Source organism: Canis lupus, chromosome 1 (genome assembly GCF_048164855.1).
Source record: "Canis lupus baileyi chromosome 1, mCanLup2.hap1, whole genome shotgun sequence".
In the NCBI taxonomy this organism is placed as follows: domain Eukaryota; kingdom Metazoa; phylum Chordata; class Mammalia; order Carnivora; family Canidae; genus Canis; species Canis lupus.
Genome location: NC_132838.1, coordinates 101,214,636 through 101,238,511, shown reverse-complemented (window position 1 = coordinate 101,238,511; position 23,876 = coordinate 101,214,636). Strand labels below are relative to the sequence as shown.

Below are 23,876 nucleotides of genomic sequence, written 5' to 3'. Positions count from 1 at the left end.
AAACAAATGATAGGGTGTTCTAGAGGGGACTTGTAGCCCAGAAACTGCATTTAGAACATTTGTTTTTTTGCCCAGCTTGCAAAACAAGAGACCTGGGTGTCATTGCCAAAGCATGAAGGGATGAATGTCAAGGGGCCTGAAGACACCAGGGCAGAGCTGTTCATCACACCTGGTGTGTCTTTATAATCAGGGTTATGTAAAAATATAAAATAGAAGACAGAGTAAGAGGAGACAAACACCCACCACGATGAGAGCTGTGCTGAGGACTCCAGCCCCAGGGGAAAGGCTGGGGGAAAAGCTGTTGCTGTGAATTTGATGGCCTTGCTGCCTATGCCAGTGCAGGTCAAAGATCCTGAAGCCACTTGGTTAACCATGAAGTTGGAACACATGTTAATGAAGAACAACATGAATGTGTACCCTGGAACAGTACATCTCTCTGGAATGCCTGAAAGACAATATCCATGAATTTTTTTTTTTTTGGTAGTTATTTTTCCTTTGTATTGGTCTAGTCCATTCATAGCAATACATGAATTTAGTAGCGGTTACAGGACCCAGCAGAGGGAAGAGTAAAATTTAATGCACTTTGGGGACATCATTCTTAGCTCCACCCACCTCGTAATACTGGGGCAAAGCTTACTGGCCCAGAAGCCACTTAAGAGCAGGTAGTGCTGAGACAGATCCTTCTGGCCCTCTGTGAAAATAAAGGACAAGTTTATGTCCAACATCACTCAGAAAATATTTCCTTCCAAAATTGCCATTGTCTTAAGGAACTCCTTAGAGAGAAGCCCTAAGTAGTTGGCAAAGGCAAGTTGTTTAACCAAATCTTTTTAAAATTATTTATTTATTTATTTATTTATTTATTTATTTATTTATTAGAGACACAGAGAGAGAGGCAGAGGGAGAAGCAGGCTCCCCAAGCAGAGCCCGATGTGAGACTTGATCCTGGGACTCTGGGACCAGCCTTGAGCTGAAGGCAGATGCTCAACCACTGAGCTACCTGGTCCCTGTTTAACCAAATCTCTTGACAAGTAAGCTCCCCATTATTGCTATTCTGTCTCTGAGGTTTTTTTGTTTGTTTGTTTGTTTTGTTTTGTTTTGTTTTTTGGTCTCTGAGTTTCTTTTTAAAATATCTTTATAATATTGGACACATTGAGGCAGTTACATTTTCATTCTTCCATCCAGTACACTTATTGCTTCTACCTTTTCGTTCATTATTTTGGGAACTTCCTGGGTAGAATCTGAAACTGGCCCCCATACATGGAAGACAGAGGCAAACTACTCCACATTGGTAGGTGGCAGGTTTAAGCAGGGGAACTTACATATGAAGCTTAACTTGGGTGACTGCAAGATGAGTAGATCTCTGTACCTGCCTGCCAGAATCTTAAAATTTATATAGAAGCAAAAAAAATTACATAGAAGCTTTAACTGGGTTCAGTTGGATATACCATCCAGATGGTAGCAACACCACCTTATTATCTCAAGGCTGTGTCCTTGGGCAGCTTCTAGTTCAGGGAAGGCAAGCAGAATGGACATTCCAAGGACAGGGGAGAGGGTAAGAAGCCTCTGATTGCCCCGATCTAGCTCTTGCATCAATCAGTGGTCAGGTCTTTTTTTTTTTTTTTTTTTTAAGATTTTATTTATTCATGACAGACACAGAAAGCGAGAGAGGCAGAGACACAGTCAGAGGGAGAAGCAGGATCCATGCAGGGAGCCCGATGTAGGACTTGATCCTGGGACTCCGGGATCACACCCTGAGCCAAAGGCAAAGGCTCAACAGCTGAGCCCCCATGCATCCCTAGTGGTCATGTCTTCTTGGTGACTTTATCCAATACTACCTTCACACCTAAAATAATACACACACACACACACACACACACACACACACACACAGAGTCTCTGCCCCTGGTTCCTGATGCAAAGCTCCTAAAACCGTTATAATTACCTGGTAATGACGGTTTTAGGAGCTTTGCATCAGGATAGTCTTTTGTTCTAATAAGTGACTCTTGGTGGGCTCCTGGATGGGGTCTAGCCACCAGAAAAACTAAGCCATAATCAAAAGCTTGGAGTTTTCAGCCTGAGTTCCCATTCTCCAGAGAGGAGAGAGGGGCTGGAAATGGAGTTCATAATCGATCATGCCTATGTGATGAAGCCTCCATAAAAATCCCAATAGTATGGAGTTGGGAGAGCTCCCAGGTCAGTCAGCATATCCATGTCCTGGGAGAATGAAGTATCCCATATCCATGGGTACGGAAGCTCTTGCACTTGGAACCCTCCCAGACTTTATCCCCTGTATCTCTTCATCTGGCTATTCCTCTTTGTCTTGTATCACATCTTTTAATAAACTGGTACATGTGTTTTCCTGAGTTCTGTGAGCCACTCCAGAAAATTAATCCAACTTGAATAGGGGCATCATAGGAACCTCAGGTTTACAGCTGATCACTCAGAAGTAAAAGTAACAAACTACACCTGTAATTGGCATTTGAAGCGGGAGGCAGTCCCTTGGACCTGAGCCTTTAACTTGTGGGATCTGGGTTATCTCCAGGTAGTGTCATAATTGAGCTGAATTTTAGGACACCCAGTTGGTGTTGGAGACTTCTTGTTCCTTTCATTGGAACTGTTGGTGCAGAATGTAGTTGGTGTCATGAAATGGGATTTGCTAGGACAGTGCTTGCTCATGGAAACATGTGGTTTGGGAAGAGAAAGGATGAAAGGGTCAGGGATAAATAACCTTTGATTCCTGAATGGACACATGGTCACAGTGGTCAACGTGATATGGAGCAGCAGCTGTGCTGTAATCAGTTACTAACGGTAAGACTTAGCAAAGGAATTCAGAGACGGATCCAACTCCTGAGGAATTGGTTCATTGCATGCATAAGGAAGTGCAAACTAATAAGAAACAGGCAAAATAGAGTTAAACTAAAAATAAAGGAGAATACTGGGTCAGACTTCGATGCTAGACCAAGCTCATATTTCAGTGAGTCTAAGCTCTGCTCCCTGGCCTCAAATCGGCCTCCCAAGGGAAAAATTGTGCAGGGATAACAAAGTAATTCTAAGATCTCTGGTCACCATGTTCATCATCATGGTGGAGGGGCAAAACCAAGAAACTTGAAACCAAGGGGGCATAATATAAAGAAGTTCCTTCATTTTATTTTTTTAAAGATTTTATTTATTTATTCATAGAGACAGAGAGAGAGAGAGAGAGGCAGAGGGAGAAGCAGGCATCATACAGAGAGCCTGATGTGGGACTCGATCCAGGTTCTCCAGGATCACGCCCTGGGCTGCAGACTGCGCTAAACCACTGCGCCACCGGGGCTGCCCCAATTCCTTCATTTTATAGATCAGTATCATGAGAACCTGTACCTAAATGGCTGATGAGAATAAGTTGGGGGCTATGTCTCTGATTTGAATGCTGCAGAATGGAAGAGCATGTTTTGTTGATACAGGACCCATGGCTCACTGTGAAATAATCACAGATGGCTGTATGTGATAGAGACACAGAAGGTATTCCTTAGGGCAAAGCCAACTGATGGACCAGAATAAGTCACTGAAAGGTGTGTTAGTCCTGAGAAGGGGTCTGTTTCCTCCTATGAATGCCAAGTGGAGCGACCCAGGTGAAGCAGCTGATACACTTGGTATGCAAGCCATGTGGGCCTGACTTTGGGATACTCACACACTGAATTATGCCTGTTGCCTAGGTCATGGTAAATGCTGTGCTTAAGGGACTCCTTTCATATGGACACCCCATACAGACCTACTGTTGTTAAAACCAAAGCACAAGTCAGGAAGCCTTATCAAAATGCTGTTTCAGCTTTTCCTCGTGGGTCTTATCGATAACAAAAACATTACATTAATTAACAAAAGTAGGAAAAAGCAGAAGACAGAATCAGTAGACGTTTTAGCAGGGCAGAAATTTTTAAACAGTTATTAAGGAATAAAGTGAACAAAACAAATATTTTTTTTTGAACAAAACAAATATTGATAGGAATGGAACAAAAAAGGATTATTATTTTTTTTATTTTTTAAAGACTTTACTTATTTATTCATGAGAGACACACATAGAGACAGAGAGAGAGGCAGAGACAAAGGCAGAGGGAGAAGCAGGCTCCATGCAGGGAGCCCGATGTGGGACTCATCCCAGGTCTCCAGGATCACACCCTGGGCAGAAGGCGGCGCTAAACCGCTGAGCCACCCAGGCTGCCCTGAGCCACCGGGGCTGCCCAGGATTATTATTTTAAAATATTTTTTTCTTTATTTATTTATGATAGTCACACAGAGAGAGAGAGAGAGGCAGAGACACAGGCAGAGAGAAAAGCAGGCTCCATGCACCGGGAGCCCGACGTGGGATTCAATCCCGGGTCTCCAGGATCGTGCCCTGGGCCAAAGGCAGGCGCCAAACCACTGCACCACCCAGGGATCCCCCAGGATTATTATTTTAAAGTGGTATTGGGGCACCTGGGTGACTCAGTGTTTGAGATCTGCCTTTGGCTCAGGTTGTGATCCCAGGGCCCGCAGGGAGCCTGCTTCTCTCTCTGCCTCTGTGTCTCATGAATAAATACATAAAATCTTAAAAATAAAATAGATATTGATAGGGTTAAAACTGTTTAAAAATTTTGACCAAGGGATCCCTGGGTGGCGCAGCGGTTTGGCGCCTGCCTTTGGCCCAGGGCGCGATCCTGGAGACCTGGGATCGAGTCCCACATTGGGCTCCCGGTGCATGGAGCCTGCTTCTCCCTCTGCCTGTGTCTCTGTGCCTCTCTCTCTCTCTGTGACTATCATAAATAAATAAAAATTAAAAAAAAAAATTTTTTGACCAAGTAAATTTGAAGATCTAATTGGCTTTATTAAAGATTTATGAATGAGGCAGCATTCCATCTAGGAAGTAGAGGGCAGCTCCGGAGATATACAAAATGGAAAGTTTTTAAAGGCAGAGATGGTGCAGAAAATGGAAATTTATTAGCAAGGAATGCATTGTTTTAGGAAAGCTTGCCCTTCTAAGGGGAAATACAGGGGCCTATCAGGGGATTAATTCCTAGTGCTGGCCAGGAAATTCCTGTTTGGTTAAAAGTAACATCCCTCCAGGGATTGAAACTACAGTTAGGTTATGCATTAAGCCACCCGGATCACCCCGCTGGCCCAGACTGCAACTGTTGGACACACTATCAATGTCATTTCTCTGGCACTGAAACTGTGCTGTGTCTGTCTGTCTTCCTTCCTCCCTCCCTGCTTCCCTCTCACCCTCCCTTGCTTCTTTCCTCTCTATTCTGTCCTTCCTTTCCTTCTTTTCAATTTTTAAAATCTGAGTATAGTTGACATACAATGTTACCTTAATATCAGGTGTACAACATAGTGATTTGACTTCTGTGCTTTCTCCTTGCTGCAAATGCTTTGTCTTTTACAAGAGACTGTGAACTCCTTCAGGTCAAGTACCAGATCTTAAAACCAAAGTTGTAGCAAAAAAGGATAACTAATACTGGTTTGGAACTTTTGCAACCATCATCTTCACTTTCTCATAATGGCCATGTGAGGTAGATGGGGGCAGAGGCATAATCTCCACCGGGCAGATGAGGAAGCAAAGTTTAGAGGGGCTAAGTAAGTTACTTGCAGTCACACAGCAAGCAAGCAGCATGGCCCAGAGAGGGCATGAGTCTTCTGCTGCTTGATTCTATACTTGGTTCCACTACCCCTTGCAGTATCCCTTGTGCACTTCTGATTTCCCAAACCTTATCTAAGGCAAGTGACAGCCAATATTTGTTGATTTTATAATCTCCAACTTTACCCCGGGTATTGTCTTGCTGCCATTGTGGCCTGATGTTTTGCTATTACAGCCTTGACCTCCATCTTCTATATGTCAGTGTTGTAGGCTCTGAGGCACAGCAAGTTACTGATGGTGGAACCTCAGAAGCTGCTGCCCAGTTCTTTAGTGGACCAAGTGTGTGTCAAGGTCACACAGCTATAGAAAGATAGAGACTGCATTGGGACCTCACTCATTTGGCTACCCCTCTGGTTCTTTCCAGAGCTCGGTGCTGCCTCCTATGGAAAAAGCAGAGATGGAGCAAGGGAGAGAGATGCCCGTTGGGAGAAGTGAGCCCTTACCTAAGCGAGACCAGAAACCCAAAGGTCTCCAGCATCACTTCCACTTACCAGATCCTTTGGGCTGTGTACAGCTCACCAGAGCTAAAGTCATAAACACCTGAAAAACTAAACCTAAGACATCATATTGATCTTTGGGTTGGTGGGTGGGGGTCAGAGCTGTCACTCCATTGCTGATAAACGACGCAGAGATGGAACCCTGAATCACGAAGGCATCTTGAGGTTTGGGCTCTCTGCTGGGCTCAAGGAGGAGCATGGCACAGCCACTGTACATAATGCTGTGGCCAAGAGAACAGCCCTCCCCCAGGGGAGGCCACTGCAGATGAACATGGCTTCCCCATAAGGACTGTGTGGGCAGAGGGCAAGTGGGGAATATGCTCATGATGGTAATTCCACAGAGAACAACAGCAGCAGTGCCTCCTTGGTCCTTGCCCTTCATCTTCCCTGGGCTGAGGGCTTCATGAGCTGTGCTAACAGGATTAAACACCCAGGTCTGGAGCCAATCATTCAGGTTTGAGTCTGGTTACTGGAATCTATTGCCTGTCTCTTGTATGGCCTTGGGGAGCCAACTTCATCTTTCTGACCCTGGACTTCCCTAGAAATACAATAAATAATCATTCCTATTCCCACCTTCTCAGGTTGCTGTGAGAATGAGAGAAGATGCTCACAACACATACCCTCGAGTCCTGACACCAGTAAGTGCTGAGTGCAAGTCCTTGTAACCTTCACGGGGGCCAGTGTAAGCACCATCATCACCTCGGCATCAGTCAGGGAGCTAAGACTTAGGGAACAATAGCAAGTTGCCCCGATTCCCTGGTGGAGAAGCCCTGGCCTCCCCAACGGGTGGGTCAGCAGGTTTGAAGAAGCACCATTTCTTTCTCAAATACTCAGGGGTAGAAGGCCTTTGGGGCACTGGGGAAATAGATTGCTTGGCCTAGGCACGTCACTGCAGAGACTGAAGCTGCTCAGGCCTAGAGAGGCCACAGGTGCAGCCATTGCACAGCGAAGGGGTACCTCAGCTCTTGACCTCCAAACACTACCCCTTACATGCGTTTTACACAGGCGGAACCTGAGGCCCACAGAGGGTGGGTAGTTTGCCCGTGTGTCCTGGGGATCTGGTATTCAAGCCCAGGGTGCCTGGACCCAGGGCTTGAAGATCCTGATCAGCATTTTATTTCTGTCTCTGTTGGGGTTTGGGACTCCGAAAACACTTTCTCCATCTTGAGTCTATCTGGTGCCCCCAGAGTCCTGCTAACCAACCCACTAACCTCCATAATAGACCAGGAAAATGGGTGAACACTACAAAGCAACGGTTTATTGTATTTTTAAATGTCTGGACTTTAAAAGCAAAAATGTCAATAATGCAGATTAAAATTAAAAGTATATATATGTCCATTACGTTATACATAGCATAAAAAAACTGAAAACAATGAGAACATACACTTCCAGTATTAAAAAGGACTCCAAAAAGTTAAAAAAGTCACAAAATGAGTGAAATTCCAACATATCTTTGTTTCACATTCTTTTGTAAAAGAATACTCACAATTCATAGAATAGGCAGAAAATATGAACAGACATTTTAGCAAAAATATAGATAGCAAATGCACATCTGAAATAGTCACGGTGACTCCTTACAGAAATGCAGTTCAAACACTAAGACAGCACTACACATTTATAAAAAGGGTCAAAATTAAGAACAACTGATCAAACTAAACCACTCACTAGGATATGCAGGAAATGCAACTCTCATACACTGCTGGTGAGAATGCAAAAAGGTATAATCGTTTAGATCACAATTTACTAATTTAAGTTAAACACTGATCTACTCTATGACTCAGACTTTCCACTGAGTTATTGACAAAAGATTAAGTGAAACACATGTCCATATAAATAATTACACACAAATGTTTGTATCTTTATTTTCCATAGGCAAAAATTAGAAATACCCAAATGTCCATTAACAAATTAATGGGTAAACTAATAGTGTTATACTCAAAAACAAGAATATTTCTCAGCAAAAAAACAAAACAAAAACCACAAACCACCAAACACAAAACAAGCTACTTATATATCACTGATGATTCTACAATTATTTATGCAACATAAAAACAGGAAGGAAATAGTTCAGACTCCTATTATATAAATCATAGAAAATAAGAGTTTTCTATTACAATGGAAAGTAAGTCAATGGTGACTCAGAGGACTGGGGAGACAGGTAGAGAAATTACTAAGAACATGAGGTAAATATGCAATGACACATATGCTCACTATCATGACTATGATGTTTCAGGGTCATCAGTAGGTCAAAACTTACTGAAGACTACATTTCCAATATGTACAATTTATTACATGTAAATTATACTTTAATAAAGCTTTAAAAAATGATTCAAGATTAAAAATCTGTCCAACTCTTTTTGGAAAATAGGTTTTGCAACCCTACATTCACCACACATTTTTGCATTGTGGAGGCCAGTTTTGCTCAGTGAAAGAAAATATAGCAATTAAAGACTTTCCACTACAGCCAAAAAGACTGCTGACTGGGTCACGAAAGCCGCATCCCTGGACTACAGATCCCTGCTTTCTCGATCTGTTTTCCTCCCTGTGCAGCAATGGTCTTGAGGTGAACATCACTAGGCTACAGGAATCCAAAATACCTTTCAATTCTTTCCAATGATGACATAAGCTACACAAAATAGATATACCTGGAGGTCCACAGATTTGTGCACACACCAGCTCTGCAGTCCTCACTGCAGAAGTATTTCTGTGTGCACTTTTAGAAGAGGCACATTCCATATAATTGGCTGTAGTCCCCTCCACTATTAAGCCAGTGTTTCTGCAGTAGTTCTGGTTTCCCCCTGACCCTTATGGCCTTACAACCAGTGACCATCACCTACAGAAATGCGGACATCAGGGCAAATGGCTCTTTGCAGGACCTGGGGAAGAAGTTCCCCTCAACAGTGCTGGCGTCCTCTATGATATCCTCTGTGAACAAGGGAAAAACTTTCATGCTGCTCCTAGAAGGAACTGAGGTTCTCACACCTGATCTCCTGGGGGTGACCTCGGAGACTCCCAAAACTCATTGCATCCGGTCTCAAATCAGGACCAGAAAACCCTGCAGTTTTCCCTAGGAAGCCACAGGGAATACAAATTTAGCAAAAACTGGTAAGCTAATTTATGCCACCATATTGACACCTTGAGATACGAAAGTTTGAGACCCTCCTCCCCAATGAAAGTTGTTTACTCCTGCATTCTTGTAGACCTCAAAATGTTTAATAAACCACATACATGGTAAAGAGAACACCCAAAATTAAAGAGGACTTAAACAATAAGGACTTGTTACTATACAAACCAAACCAATAGGGGCTAGCAGTTTTTGAGTTAGTGACTTGGAAGCTGGAAAATTAATCACACATATCTCTGGAGACCATGTCCCTGCAAACGGTGGTCCTAGGACAATATGGTGGTTCTCTAGGACAGTATGGGTCAGGTCCATGCCAGTTAGTCAGAAAAAAGGAAATGTGGGTCCCCCTAAGGACTCAGGTTACTCCTAATTTCCTTCAACAAATGAAAGCAGAGGTCATCTTCCCTGAGCACAATGGGGTGATGACTGATGCATGTTGTGGAGACATGCCAAATGGTAGAAGTACATTGCTTTGGCCAAAGACTGGCAGTAATGTAAATCTGGAAAGAGCCCTAGGCAGTTTAGAAAATGCAACATAGCCACAATGCTTCCCACATAACTGAAACTTAAGGGAAATCTCCTTACTATTGGCATTTGGATGTAGTAGATTGAATTCAGACAAATGGTGCCTCACAGAGTTTCCTCTGGTATCATTACTCTGAAGAAGGAAACTCCATTCCTATGCATCTAAGGCCTTTCTCCAGTGTGAACTCTCCGATGCTGAGAAAGATTAGATTTTCGACTAAAAGATTTCCCACATTCACTGCAGTCATAAGGCCTCTCTCCTGTGTGAACTCTTTGATGATAATGTAGGGTGGAACGAGAGGTAAAAGATTTCCCACACTCATTGCATTCAAAAGGCCTTTCTCCTGTGTGAACTCTCCGGTGAATAATGAGATGAATTCTTTGGGTAAAGGATTTTCCACATTCACTGCACTCATGAGGCCTTTCTCCTGTGTGAACTCTGCGATGTCGAATCAGTATAGAGCTATTGGTAAAAGATTTCCCACATTCACTACACTCGTAAGGCCTTTCTCCAGTGTGAACTCTCTGATGATAACCAAGGGCAGAGACAGAAGTAAAAGATTTCCCACATTCACTGCACTCATAAGGCCTTTCTCCAGTGTGAACTCTCCGGTGTTTAGAGAGGTATGAATTTTGACTAAATGATCTCCCACAATCACTACACTCATAAGGCTTTTCTCCAGTGTGAACTCTCTGGTGTTGATTCAACTGGGAACTATCCCTAAAAGATTTCCCACATTCACTGCAGTCAAAAGGCCTTTCTCCTGTGTGAACTCTCTGATGACAACGGAGGGCAGAGGTAGAAGTAAAAGACTTCTCACATTCTCTGCACTCGTAAGGCCTTTCTCCAATGTGAACCTTCTGATGATAACGGAGGGCAGAGCCAGATGTAAATGATTTTCCACATTCATTGCACTCATAAGGCCTTTCTCCTGTGTGAACTCTCTGGTGTATATTGAGGTGATTTCTTTGGGTAAAGGATTTCCCACATTCACTGCACTCATAAGGTCTTTCTCCTGTGTGAACTCTACGGTGTCGAATAAGTATTGGTCCATTGGTAAAAGATTTCCCACATTCACTACACTCATAAGGTTTTTCTCCAGTGTGAACTCTCTGATGATAACAGAGGGCAGAGCCAGAGGTAAAAGATTTTCCACATTCACTACATTCATAGGGCCTTTCTCCGGTGTGAACTCTCTGGTGTTGAGAGAGGTAAGATTTGTGGCTAAAAGATTTTCCACATTCACTACATTCATAAGGCCTTTCTCCAGTATGAACTCTTCGGTGTATGATGAGGTGATTTATTTGGGTAAAAGATTTCCCACAATCATTACACTCATATGGTCTCTCTCCTGTATGAATTCTTTGATGATAACGGAGGCCAGAACTAGACGTAAAAGACTTCCCACATTCACTACACTTATAAGGTTTTTCTCCAGTGTGAATTCTCTGATGATAACGGAGTGCAGAGCTAGAAGTAAAAGATTTTCCACATTCACTACACTCATAAGGCCTTTCTCCTGTATGTACTCTCCAATGTTCAATAAGATCAGATTTTCGTCTAAAAGATTTCTCACATTCAGTACACTCATAACTCACTTCTCCAGTGTGAATTGTACGTTGTCGAATAAGGATGGAGTTCTGGCTAAAAGACTGAGCACATATACGGCACACGTAACAATTTTCTTCAGTGTGATTTCTCTGAGGATAAATGAGGACAAATTTTTGGCTAAAGGATTTCCCACATTTGCTGCATTTGTACTGCCTTGGCCCAGTATGAATTCTTCGATGTTGACTAAGGGTTGAGCTTCCCCTAAAGGATTTTCCACAGTCACTACACACATGAAGCCTATCACCATTGTGGACCCTCTGATGAATTATAAGTGAGGACTTGTACCTGAATGTTTTTCCACATTCAGGGCACACAAAACACTGTCTTCCAGTGTGGACACCCTCGTCCTGACCAAGTGTGTGTTTGGGACCAAAGGGTTTCCTGCATTCTTCCCAGGTGTTATGATGTTTTAAGCTTTGAGAAGACACCCCAGACTCAGTGATTTTATTCTCCCCAGTATGAGTGGACTGGTGTTCGAGATGTTCTGAGGGGGCCAAGAGGTCCTCTTCAACTACCTCACAGGTGAAGGACTTTCCTGAATCATGGAAATTGCTGCTCTTCACAAATGATGCCCTGTCCACACTGCTTACAAAGGGTTTTTCTCCCACCTGCTGCTTCTCATGCTGCTGAAGGTGTGCACTGGAATAAATTTGTTTCACACATGTCCCATATTTGAAAATTTTCTGACTCTTTTGTTTTCCCTGGTGCCCAACCAAGTGGAAAATATTTCTCAAGACTGAACTACACATCTCACAGGGGTAGGTCTTCTGGGGAGACCGAGGTTCCTTCTGAGTCCAAGGCTGTGACACACCTACAGAAATGCTTTGTTCAAAGATTGCCTCTGCATCCTCTACTCCACAGCAGCAACCTAAATACAAAGAAACACTTGTGAAGAACACATTGACTTTACTGGAAGAGGGCAACCCAATTATGAATATATAAATGAAAACCAAAAAAATAAAAAAAAGGAAACCAAAAACAAACACAGTAACTATTCTTTTTATTTGTTTTTTTAAATAATTTTTATTTAAAAAAAAATAATAATAATTTTTATTTATTTATTTATGATAGTCACAGAGAGAGAGAGAGAGAGAGAGGCAGAGACATAGGCAGAGGGAGAAGCAGGCTCCATGCACCGGGAGCCCGACGTGGGATTTGATCCCGGGTCTCCAGGATCGCGCCCTAGGCTAAAGGCAGGTGCTAAACCGCTGCGCCACCCAGGGATCCCCACAGTAACTATTCTTATGTCAAAGCAGACTTAAAAAAAAAAAAAAAAGTATACTTTAAAGTAAAAAACTGGGACGCCTGGGTGGCTCAGTGGTTGAGCATCTGCCTTCAGCTCAGGGCATGATCCCGTGGTCCCAGAATTGAGTCCCACATCGGGCTCCCTGCATGGAGTCTGCTTCTCCCTCTGTCTCTGCCTCTCATGAATAAATAAATAAAATCTTAAAAATAATAAGAAATATTTAAAATAAAAAAAGTCAAAAACTATCACAAGAGACAAAAAAGGTCATTTCAGAATGATAAAGAAGTAAATTCATCAAGAGGATATAATAAGTATATGTACCAAAAATCCAAGCACCTATTAAGCAAATACTAACATCGGAATTCAGAAATAGACAGCAATGCAGTAACAGTAGAGGACTTCAACAACCCAGTAGCAATAATAGACAGATGATTCAGACAAAAAATCAGTAAGGAAATGTTGGATTTGAACTGCACTTAATACCAAAGGCATCTAATAGACATAAAACAGATGCCTTTCAGCTGTAGCAGAATATACATTCTTTTCAATTACACATAGAAGATTCTCTAGACTCTTACCTGTTAGGTCATGAAAAAATTTTTAACATTTAAGAAGACTAAAATTATATCAAGTTTCTTTTCCAACTACAAGATATGAAACTAGAAGTCATTAACAAAAGGAAGGCTGGAAAATATCACAAACATGTGGAATTTAAACAACATTCTGAACAACAGGTCAAAGAAGAAATTAAAAAATATATGAAGACAAATGAAAATAGAAAAATAGAAACACAACACATGAAAATTTATAAGAGGCAAGAAAATCAGTTATAAGAGGGAAGCTTACAGTAATAAACGTCTACATTAAGAAAAAAGAAAAATCTCAAAACAACTTAATATCTCAATGTATGAGAAAAAAAACAAACAAACTAAGGTCAAAGCAAAAAGAAGAAAATAACAAACACCAGAGCAGAAATAAATGAAATAGACACTAGACAAACAATAGAAGAAGCACCTAGGTGGCTCAGTGGTTGAGCATCTCCCTTTGGTACAGGTCATGATCCTGGGGTCCTGGGATCAAGTCCTGCATCAGGCTACCTGTGAGGAGTCTGACTCCCTCAACCTATGTCTCTCTCTCTCTCTCTCTCTCTCATGAATAAATCTTAAAAACAAACAAACAACAACAACAACAACAAAAAAAAACAATAGAAAAGACCCATGAAACTAAGAGTTGGGTTTTGGAGAATATAAACAAATTGACAACCTTTAGTTAGACTAAGAATAAAAGCGAAAAGACTCAAAATCAGAAATGAAAGAGGAAAAGAGGAAACATCACAATTGATACTGCAGGAATACAATCAAGAGACCACAATGAAGAATTACATGCCAACAAATTGGATAACCTAAAAGAAATGGATAAATTCACAGAAACATACAACCTGCCAAACCTCCACCTCCCTCTCAAAAGAAAGAAACATACAACATGCCAATACTAAATAATGAAGAAATAGAAAACGTGAATAGATTCGTAACTGGTAGGAGAAATCTCCTAACAAAGAAAAGCCCAGGACCAAACAAACAGAACCATGGAGAATTCTACTACGTATTTAAAGAATTAACACCATCCTTTTTATTTTTTTATTTTTTATTTTTTTTCATCCTTTAAAAAAAAAAGATCTATTTATTTTATTTTTTTAAAGATTTTATTTATTTATTCATAAGAGACACACACAGCGAGAGTGAGAGAGAGGGGCAGAGACACATGCAGGGAGCATGATGTAGGACTCGATCCCGGGACTCCAGGATCACGCCCTAAGCTGAAGGCAGGTGCTAAACCACTGAGCCACCCAGGGATCCTAAATATCTATTTATTTTAGAGAGAGAAAGAAAGCATGAGCAGGAAGAGGGACAGAGGGAGAGGGCAACAGAGAATATCAGGCAGACTCTCCACTGAGCATGGAGCCTGACGCCAAACTCAATCTCATGACCCTGAGATCATGACCGGAGTTGCAATCAACAGTCATATGCTCAACCAACTGACCCGCCCAGGTTCCCCACCATCCTTCTTAAAGGTCTCAAAAAGCAACAACAACAACAACAACAACAACAACAACAACAACAACAAGAAAACTGAAGAGGGAACACTTCTAAACTCATTTTATAAGGCCTGATATCAAAGCCATTTTAAGACAACACAAAAGAAGAAAATCAGGCTAATATCTCTGATGAACATAAATGCAAAACTCTTGCAAACCAAATCCAAAAGCACATTACACAATATATACTACAATAATCAGGACTTATCCCTGAGATCCAAGGAGAGATCGACATGTGCAAATCAAAACAAGATACACCACCTTAAGTAAATAATGGTTTAAAGGGTAAAAATCATATAACCATATCAACAAATGTAGAAAAAGCACCTGGCAAAATTCAATATCCTTTTATAATGAAAATCATCAACAAATCAGATACATATTTAATATTTTATTTATTCACGAGAGACAGAGAGATGGGATGCCAAATAAAGAGATCATTTGAAATAGGAAAGAGAGAGAGAGAGAGAGGCAGAGACAGAGGAAGAAGCAGGCTCCCCGTGGAGCAGGGAGCTCAATATGGGACTAGATCCCAGGATCCTGGAATCATGAACCGAGCCAGAGACAAATGCTTAACAGACTGAGCCACCAAATAAGCAAAGAACCTCAACATACCTGACACGCCCACAGCTAGCATCATATTCTATTATCAAAAGCTAAGATATCCCTCCCAAACCTCCCCACCCCCAGCATCAGAACAAGACAAGGTGCCCACTCTCTTCACTTTTATTCAACATAATACTGAAAGTCCTAGCCCTGAGTAATTAAGAAAAAGAAAGGCACCTGGGTGGGCTTAGTTAAGTATCTACCTTCCGCTCGTGTCATGATTCCAGGGTCCTAGGACTAAGCCTCATGTCCAGCTCCCTGCTCAGTGGAAAATCTGCTTCACCCTCTACCCCCCTTTACCCCTGCTCATCCTCACTTGTACTCTTGCTCCCCCTCTCAAATATTTTTTTTAAAAAAAGAAGAAAAAGAAAAAAAAAAAAAAAAGAAGAAGAAGAAAAAGAGATAAAGGTATCCAAATCAGAATGGAAGAAGTAAAACTGTCTTTTTCCAGTGACATAATCTTACATATAGAAAACTAAAGAATCTACCAAAACACTGTTAGAATAAATGAATTCAGTATAGTTGCAGGATAAAAAAAAAAAAAAAATCAATATACAAAACTAAGCTGCATTTATATACACTAAAATAAAGCTCTCCGAAAACAAATTGAGAAAACAATCCCACTTAAAGTAGTATCAAAAAGAGTAAAATACTCAGGACACCTGGATGGCCCAGTGGTTGGGCATCTGCCTTCATCTCTGGTTGTGGTCCCAGGGTCCTGGGATCGAATCCCGCATCAGGCTCCCCACGGGAAGCCTGCTTCTCCCTCTGCCTACGTCTCTGCCTCTTTGTTTCTCATGAAGAAATAAAATCTTAAAAAACAATAATAAAATAAATAAATGGTGATGGAAAAACTGGGTATCTACATGGAAAAAGAAAAAAGGAGATCCCCACTTTGGCTCTTAAAATAAGAGGGAAGGTGTAGGGAAAACTTGGCCAAGCCCAGCTAACTTGAGAAGCTAGACTACCTATTGGTAAATGTGGACATTCTAGGCTTACATTCACTCCACCACCAAGATTTCCATATGTATTTTGGGGGACCAGAGCACTGTGATGAAGCCAAGGCTGTCGATATTCCCCACACAGACACTGAGGCACTGAAGAAGCTTAACAAGAATAAAAGATTAGGGATCCCTGGGTGGCGCAGCGGTTTAGCGCCTGCCTTTGGCCCAGGGCGCGATCCTGGAGATCCGCGATCGAATCCCACGTGAGGCTCCCGGTGCATGGAGCCTGCTTCTCCCTCTGCCTGTGTCTCTGCCTCTCTCTCTCTCACTGTGTGCCTATCATAAATAAATAAAAAATTTAAAAAAAAGAATAAAAGATTAGCCAAGAAGCTGGCCTAGAAATATGATGCATTTTTGCCTTCAGAATCTCTGATCAAGCAGATCCCACAAATCCTGGGCTGAGGCCTAAATAAGGCTAACAAGTTCCCTTCCTTGCTAACTCACAATGGGAACACGGTGGCCAATGTGGATGAAGTTAAATCCACAATCAAATTCTAGATGAAAAAAAAAAAAAAAAAAAAATTCTAGATGAAGAAGGTCCTTGTCTGGCAGTGGTAATGGCCATATGAAGATATGAGCTTGTGTACAACATCCACTTAGCTGCCACTTTTCTGAAGTCAACGCTCAAGAAGAATTGGCAGAACATTTGGGCTTTATACATTAAGAGCACCATGGGCAAGACCCAGAGCCTCTACTAAGACACAGCTTAATAAATCCTAGTGTTGGGACTCCTGCGTGGCTCAGCGGTTGAGCGTCTGCCTTCAGCTCAGGGTGTGATCCTGGGGTTCCGGGACCGAGTCCCACATCGGGCTTCCTGCATGGAGCCTGCTTCTCCCTCTACCTCTCTCTCTCTGTGTCTTTCATGAATGAATGAATAAAGTCTTAAATAAAATAAAAAACTAAAAACAAAAATGGGCAAAGGACCTCAAAAAACCTTTATTCAAAGATACACAAATGGCCAACAGGTACATGAAAAGATGCTCAACACCACTAATATAAGAAAAATGCAAATCTAAATAACAATATGCCTCACGCCTATTAGGATGGCTATTATCAAAAAGCAAGATATAACAAGTGTTGGTGAGGAATGTGAAAAAAAGGAAATCCTTATATAAAGTCGGTAAGATAAATTGGTACAGGCATTGGTAAAGAACGGAAGATCTTTAAGAAATAAAAATAGGGGTGCCTGGCTGGCTTAGCTGGAAGACCATGTGACTTTTGATCTCTGGATTTTGAGTTTGAGCCCCACACTGGGTATAGAGATTACTTAAAAATAATGTAAAAAATCTTAAAAAAAATTAAAAGTAGATCATATGGTTCAACAATCCCACTTCTCTGTACATGTCCAAAGGAACTGAAATCAGATATTTGCACTCCTGTGTTAATTGCAGCATTATTCACAATAGCCAAGGTATGGAAACAATCTAAGTATCTTTCTATGGATGAACAGACAAAGCCTGGTATATATACACAATGGAGTATGGTTCAGCCATAAAAAAGGAAATCATGCATTTATGATAACATGGATAAACTTGGAGAACATAATGCAAAGTGAAATAAGTCAGGAAAAGACAAATACTATATGTTATTACTTATATGTGGAATTAAAAAAAAAAAGTTCAACACCTAGAAGCAAAGAGTGGAATGCCAGGGGCTGGAGATACTGGTCAGTTACAAGATGATTAAGCTCTGTGAATCTAATGTACAGCATGATGATTATAGTTAATAATAATGCTATGTTGTATACTTAAATTTGCTAAGAGAATAGCAAGTGTTCTTACACATACACAAAAGGTAAATTATGTAAAGTGATGGATATGTTTAAGTTCATTGTAATACTTATTTTATAATGTATATGATATCAGGTCATAACACTGTATACTTTAAATATATACAATATTATTTGTCAATTATACCTTTATAGAGCTGGAAAAAAAAAAAAAAAGAAATCTAAACACCATAAATAGAACAGTACAGAATAGTCTTAAAAGACAGTCCATGGCCCAGATAGGTAATGACCATGATAATTCCCAGCACAGGGAAACACAATGAAATGTCAGATAAAAAAAAAGGAAACAAAACCAGGGACACAAAAGACCTAGAGAAATAACCTGGCCAGGGAGGGGATAAACAAGATGCCATCCACTAGTCTCACTCCAAGACTACTGAACTCAAATTCTTCCTGTGAGGGTTCAGTACAGACAGTGTTGGGGAGAGAAGAGGACAGAGCAAAAAACACAACCCTACAAAGGACAGCATCTATCCAAGAAACTGCTGAAGGAAGCAGTATCTATGGTCTACATACTGAAAAGAACAGAGCACCCCTGAGAAAAGAAGGGTCTGGGGAAATGTGAAACTTCGTTTACATCACTGGAGAAAGGGAGGGTCTTACCTAGTGAGGATATAAGTACAAAGTTCTCCAGCATTACATCGTGGTACAGGAGTCTCTGAGCCTCATCAAGGAGATCCCACTCCTCCTGGGAGAAATACACAGCAACATCCTCAAAGGTCATGCCACCCTGTCAAGAATGGGACAAAACCATGAACATTCTCTCTCTGAGAACGCATAATCCATCTCCCATACATCTATTCCACATGTATCCTCTGGAACTCCCTACCCCAGAGGAGGTACCAGGCCCTATCACCACTGATGCCTCTTCTCTCTTCATGATCTAATTCACCACTGTACATAGCCCTCAGCAACAATAGGCAAGGAGGCAGAGAAATGCCATGTAAGCTCTGGGCCTGGCCTGGAGGGCTCCGTCCCTTCTACAAACCAATTTCCCTACATCTCACAGATTATACATGCAAGATACAGCCATGTGGGCTCATGCTTCACCCTGAGGTCCCCAATACTAGGGCTCTAGGGTCTTCAGCTCATACTTACTGTCAATGTACACATCATTCAGTAGGCCAAACCTATCTCACATCTTTGGATCCCTCAAATGCACTCTCACTGCTCTGCCTTCTCCATACCCCACACCACAGGCATGACCCTGGACTCACCCATGCACTGGGCACACTGCATCCAGGGTGCCTGAAAACTTCAAACATAATCTAATATAGCCCCTATCCTTCGATAGATCCCACTGACAAAGAAAGGCCTAAGGGCTGCTTTGAAGGCCTGCCCATCTACCTGTGATCTTTGTTTCTATTTCTATATCAGTCACACAGAACCACAAGTAAATTTTAGATACCTGTGACCTCTGTGCTGCTCTTGCTGTCCCCTCAGCAGCAATTACCCTCCTTCCTTCATGTAACCTTCATTAAAAGCATATCAAAACCCCATTGGTCTCCATGCTAGGCACAGAGACCCTCACAAATGAACAAATTTCCCCACACCTTATCCACCAGCAATACTAGAACACCACAGACGCCATAAAAGTTCACCACAAAACTCTGGTGAACCTGAACAGTAGTGAATAAACAGCAGGTCTGGACGCAGCATCATCTTGATTCAATTTCTACTCTGCCTCCATAGCCATCTCTCGTCCACTCATCCCAGGGAAGTCTTGGCCGCCTGCCAGATCATCCTCTCCCACACTGTTCCCACTATCAAATTTCTCTCTTGACATGCACCCTCTTCTTTCTAACTCACTAATAGCATTGCCACCATGACACCAGAACCTGCATAATCCCTCCTATATGTAATCCAAATCTCCACCCTCCTCCACACTATAACCATTATTCTTGGACATCTCCAACCTGGACCTCTCCCCCGATTCCCGACCTGTATGTTCAATGGCCCATTTGATGCTTTTACTCAGTTCTTTGAAATGTCTCAGACTCTGAACAGAGCCAAAAACTTTAAGATATTCCCAATGAAAATAACCTACCACCAACTTCCCATCCCAGTTGATGGACATTCCATACCTTCAGCTGCTAGGACCAAAAAGCCCAGAGATCCTCCCTGACTCCTCTCTCTCCCTCATCTACAACATCCAAAAGTCTACTTGGCCCTTCTTAAAAAATGGACAGAAGTCCAACTCCTTCCACCTCCACAACCACCACTTCTATCCATCAGTACTCGCCTGGATTATAGCAATTGTCTCCTCCTGGGATCCCTGTCTCCTTCTTTAACCCCATAATCCGTTCTCCACTGTGCAGCCACATGGAGCCTGTTAAACCTGGGTATCACCAACTCTTTCCTCCTAAGTTTATGACTTCCCTAACAGATGCTCAGATTCTCAGGCACCCACATTACAGGCCTGATTCTTGATCTCCTTCTCTTTGTTCTTAATAGAAAGAATGAAGACCTGCTATACTATTTCTAACTCAGGCACACCAAGTATTTACAAACAGGTATCTGTTCCTGGGATAACATTTTACACCTGTTTACATCGGCTGACAAACCGGGAACACCTCCATTAACCCTTGGCCTGCATTCAGGACCCTGAACTCGGGATATCTCGAAGGTCCCAGACCCAATTGCTAGGAAAATACTTGAAAGTTTCAGGCTACCACAATCTAATACATCATGCGGGTGGTCTCAGAGCAAGCGAAGGACTGGGAAACCCTCTCCCTCCTTGTGTAGGTGCCATAAGTGCCTTTTCAGCCTCCAGAAACTGTAGGAAGAGGAAGGCAACCAGCTGACCTGCTAATGGACTAACCTCTGTGCCTCGGTTTTCCTCCTACCAGATCTGCGACCTTGGACAAGACTCCACTCCCAGGGCCTGCTTGTCTTCATCACGCCCATTCCAATCCGTTCTCTCTCTTTAGCAGCTTTTGGAAAGCTGTTTACAGCCTCACCCAAACTGTGTCCCTCTTCTCTTCACAACTCTCCAGGGTCCTCGGAAAAAAGTACCACACCTCGGGCCGCCAGGCCCGGGGTGACCCCGCCTCACACTCCCTGTTCCCCGACTGCAGAGTCCTCCCGCCTTAGCACCCCCTCCCAACCTCTGCCTCAGCCAGCCCCTCCACCGCAGGCGGCTCCCGCACGCCAACGCGCCGGCGCTCACACACGAGGACCCCGCCCACCGGCGCCTGCCTGTCCAGGGCACCCGGGCCTGGGCCGCAGGGACGCGAGTAGGCGTCCCGCGCTCCGGCCTTGAGGGTCCAGGTGGGGAGGGCCCCGGGGACGAGCGTTTACCTGCGCTGGAGCCCTGGGCGCGGCTGCCGCCATTGGACTCGGGGCCGGTGGGGGGGGGAGGAGGTACGGCGGACACCGGGGCTGGAGATCCCTGTCCGAGCCCACGTGCGGAGCAGCCCGGGCGGCGTCGCCGAGCTGTGGACCCAAAGATGTGAGGCGGGGACAGCGCCTCCTCCCGCCCTTTCTCTGGTCCCGTTACCACAATCCAAACCCGGAGCTCCAGAACCTCTGACCGAGTGAAAGAATCAACGAGAAGCAGACCAGGATGACGATAAGCCAGAAGTCCCGCCCCGAATTAGTGCGCACGCTCGGAAATCCCTCATATTGGTCCCTCATTGGCTCATGACTGCGGCCTCCCATCGCAGAGTCTTCTGGGAGTTGTAGTACTTGCAAAGGGCGTTCTACCAGATGTTCCAGGAGGCAGCCTGAGAATGCTAGTGGTACTCCTGCGTCAAAGCAAGGAGGGATTTTGCTGGTTGTTAAACAAGGCTTGGAGACGTTTTTCGACTCTATAGAGTTCAGCCTGCTCCCAGAGGATAAAAATATTTAAGATGCTCCGAAATCCTCTACCTACATCTCATTCCGTAGAATCGTTCAGACGTTCAGACTTTAAGAGTTCACCCGTGGCTGGAAACGTTCTAGTATTGTTCTTCAAATGTATATAGCCTGAAGCATTACTCAGTTTTGTATTGTGTTTGTTAGGAAGGAAAAAAAAAAGACTTAACCCAGGCCCATAACAGAAGAGGAAGAAAAGGCATGTTAGGCTGCTGCCCTCACGCTGGTGGGCAAACAGGATTTATTTCTGGTTCCCACAAAAAAGTCCACTACCTACGTCTTCAGTGATTTTGACAAGTGGAAGCAAAATTAGAAGCTCTATAATAAATCCTCTAAATTTTGTAAAAAGCTAATTTATACTGTGTAGCCTTTAAAAAAAAAAAGATTTTATTTTTAGGGGCACCTGGGTAGGGCAGTTGGTTGACATCCCCTGCTATTGTGTTGGCTTAGGTAATGATCTCAGGGTCCTGAGATCCAGTCCTGACTGGGGCTCACTCTCATCCTGGAGTCGGCTAGGGATTAAAAAAATATATTTTATTTTAAAAAAGATTTTATTTATTCATGAGAGACACAGAGAGAGAGAGAGAGAGAGAGAGAGAGGCAGGGACACGGGCAGAGGGAAAAGCAGGCCCCATGCAGGAAGCCCGATGTGGGACTCGATCCTGGGATTCCAGGATCATGCCCTGGGCCAAAGGCAGGTGCTAAACCGCTGAGCCACCAGGGATCCCAATTTTATTTTTAAGTAATCTCTACACCCAAGGTAGGGCTGGAACCCACAACCATAAGGTCAAAAGTCACATGCTCCACTGACTGAGCCAACTAGGTAGGTGTGCTTGTAGCCTTTTTATAATTGTATCAAGTATGTCCCCTAACTGTATCTTTTTGGATGTCCACTTTATTTGGTGAGGAAAACACATTAAATGACAATTGTGTTAGTCTACTAGGACTGCTATAACAAAATATTATGGACTGAAGTAGTTTAATCAACAGAAATTTTCTTACATTCTGGATGTTAGAAGTTGAAGGTGTCAACAGGTTTGGTTTCTCCTGAGGCCTCTCTCCTTGGCTTGTGGATGACCATCTTCTTGTGCTCTCATAGGGCCCTTTCTTCCCTGTGAACATACCCCTGGTGTCTATTCTTCTTAGAAGGAAATAGGTCCTCATGAAATAATGCCCCACCCTTATGATTTCATTTAACTTTGCCTCTACAAATGCTCTTTCTCCAAATATATATTCTGGCTTAGGGTTTCAACATATTAATATTACGTTAATGTTTTAGTGGTAATGAAAGGCAAATGACTTACTAAAGGCATGTAATAAAGAGCAACTTTTTGAAAGTATCATCCAGGTGCCAGTGGTTCACAATAATTACTAAAATCGACTTTGATAAAAATATAATTTCCAAAAACTTCCCATAAATACTGTAAATGCTCTTTTAAGATTTAAAACAAACCTTCAATTAAAACAGATATTAAAAAGTGGTAAAATGTAGTTTAATAAATTTAATTGAATACTTAAAATTGTATCATTAACAGTACTGTTTATCTCACCTGATTAATCCTTCACAAACCCATCATCTCCTTTACCAAAAGTTTTGATCATTCTGACAGTTCAGGTGTACTCTGATACCTGGTAAAGCCTCAACTACTTTCTATGATGTTATTTTCACCACTGTCCCCACCATACATTGTACTATGAATGCACTGATCTTCCTTCAGCTCTTTGAATTCCATATGTGCCCTTCCAACTCAGAGTATTCCCAGGTCTTTTTTTGCCTCTCTAAATGATATCCCCCCTTCCTGCCAACTATGCTTTGTTAATTAGAATGAATCTTTTAAGTGTCAGCATAAATTTCTAATCAGAAGTGGTATTA

At 42.5% G+C, this 23,876-nt stretch overlaps 1 protein-coding gene across 1 annotated transcript; it reads right to left on the bottom strand.

Annotated features, from left to right (window-relative positions):
- Positions 1-7,383: 7,383 nt before the first annotated feature.
- LOC140631332 (uncharacterized) lies at positions 7,384-21,753 on the bottom strand. The gene is made up of 3 exons (XM_072822824.1): positions 21,449-21,753; positions 18,752-18,878; positions 7,384-12,276 (listed from the first exon to the last, which is right to left on the bottom strand). Exons 1-3 carry the CDS (start codon positions 21,479-21,481, stop codon positions 9,959-9,961), a joined length of 2,478 nt encoding a protein of 825 aa, XP_072678925.1. The 5' UTR covers positions 21,482-21,753; the 3' UTR covers positions 7,384-9,958.
- Positions 21,754-23,876: the final 2,123 nt, after the last annotated feature.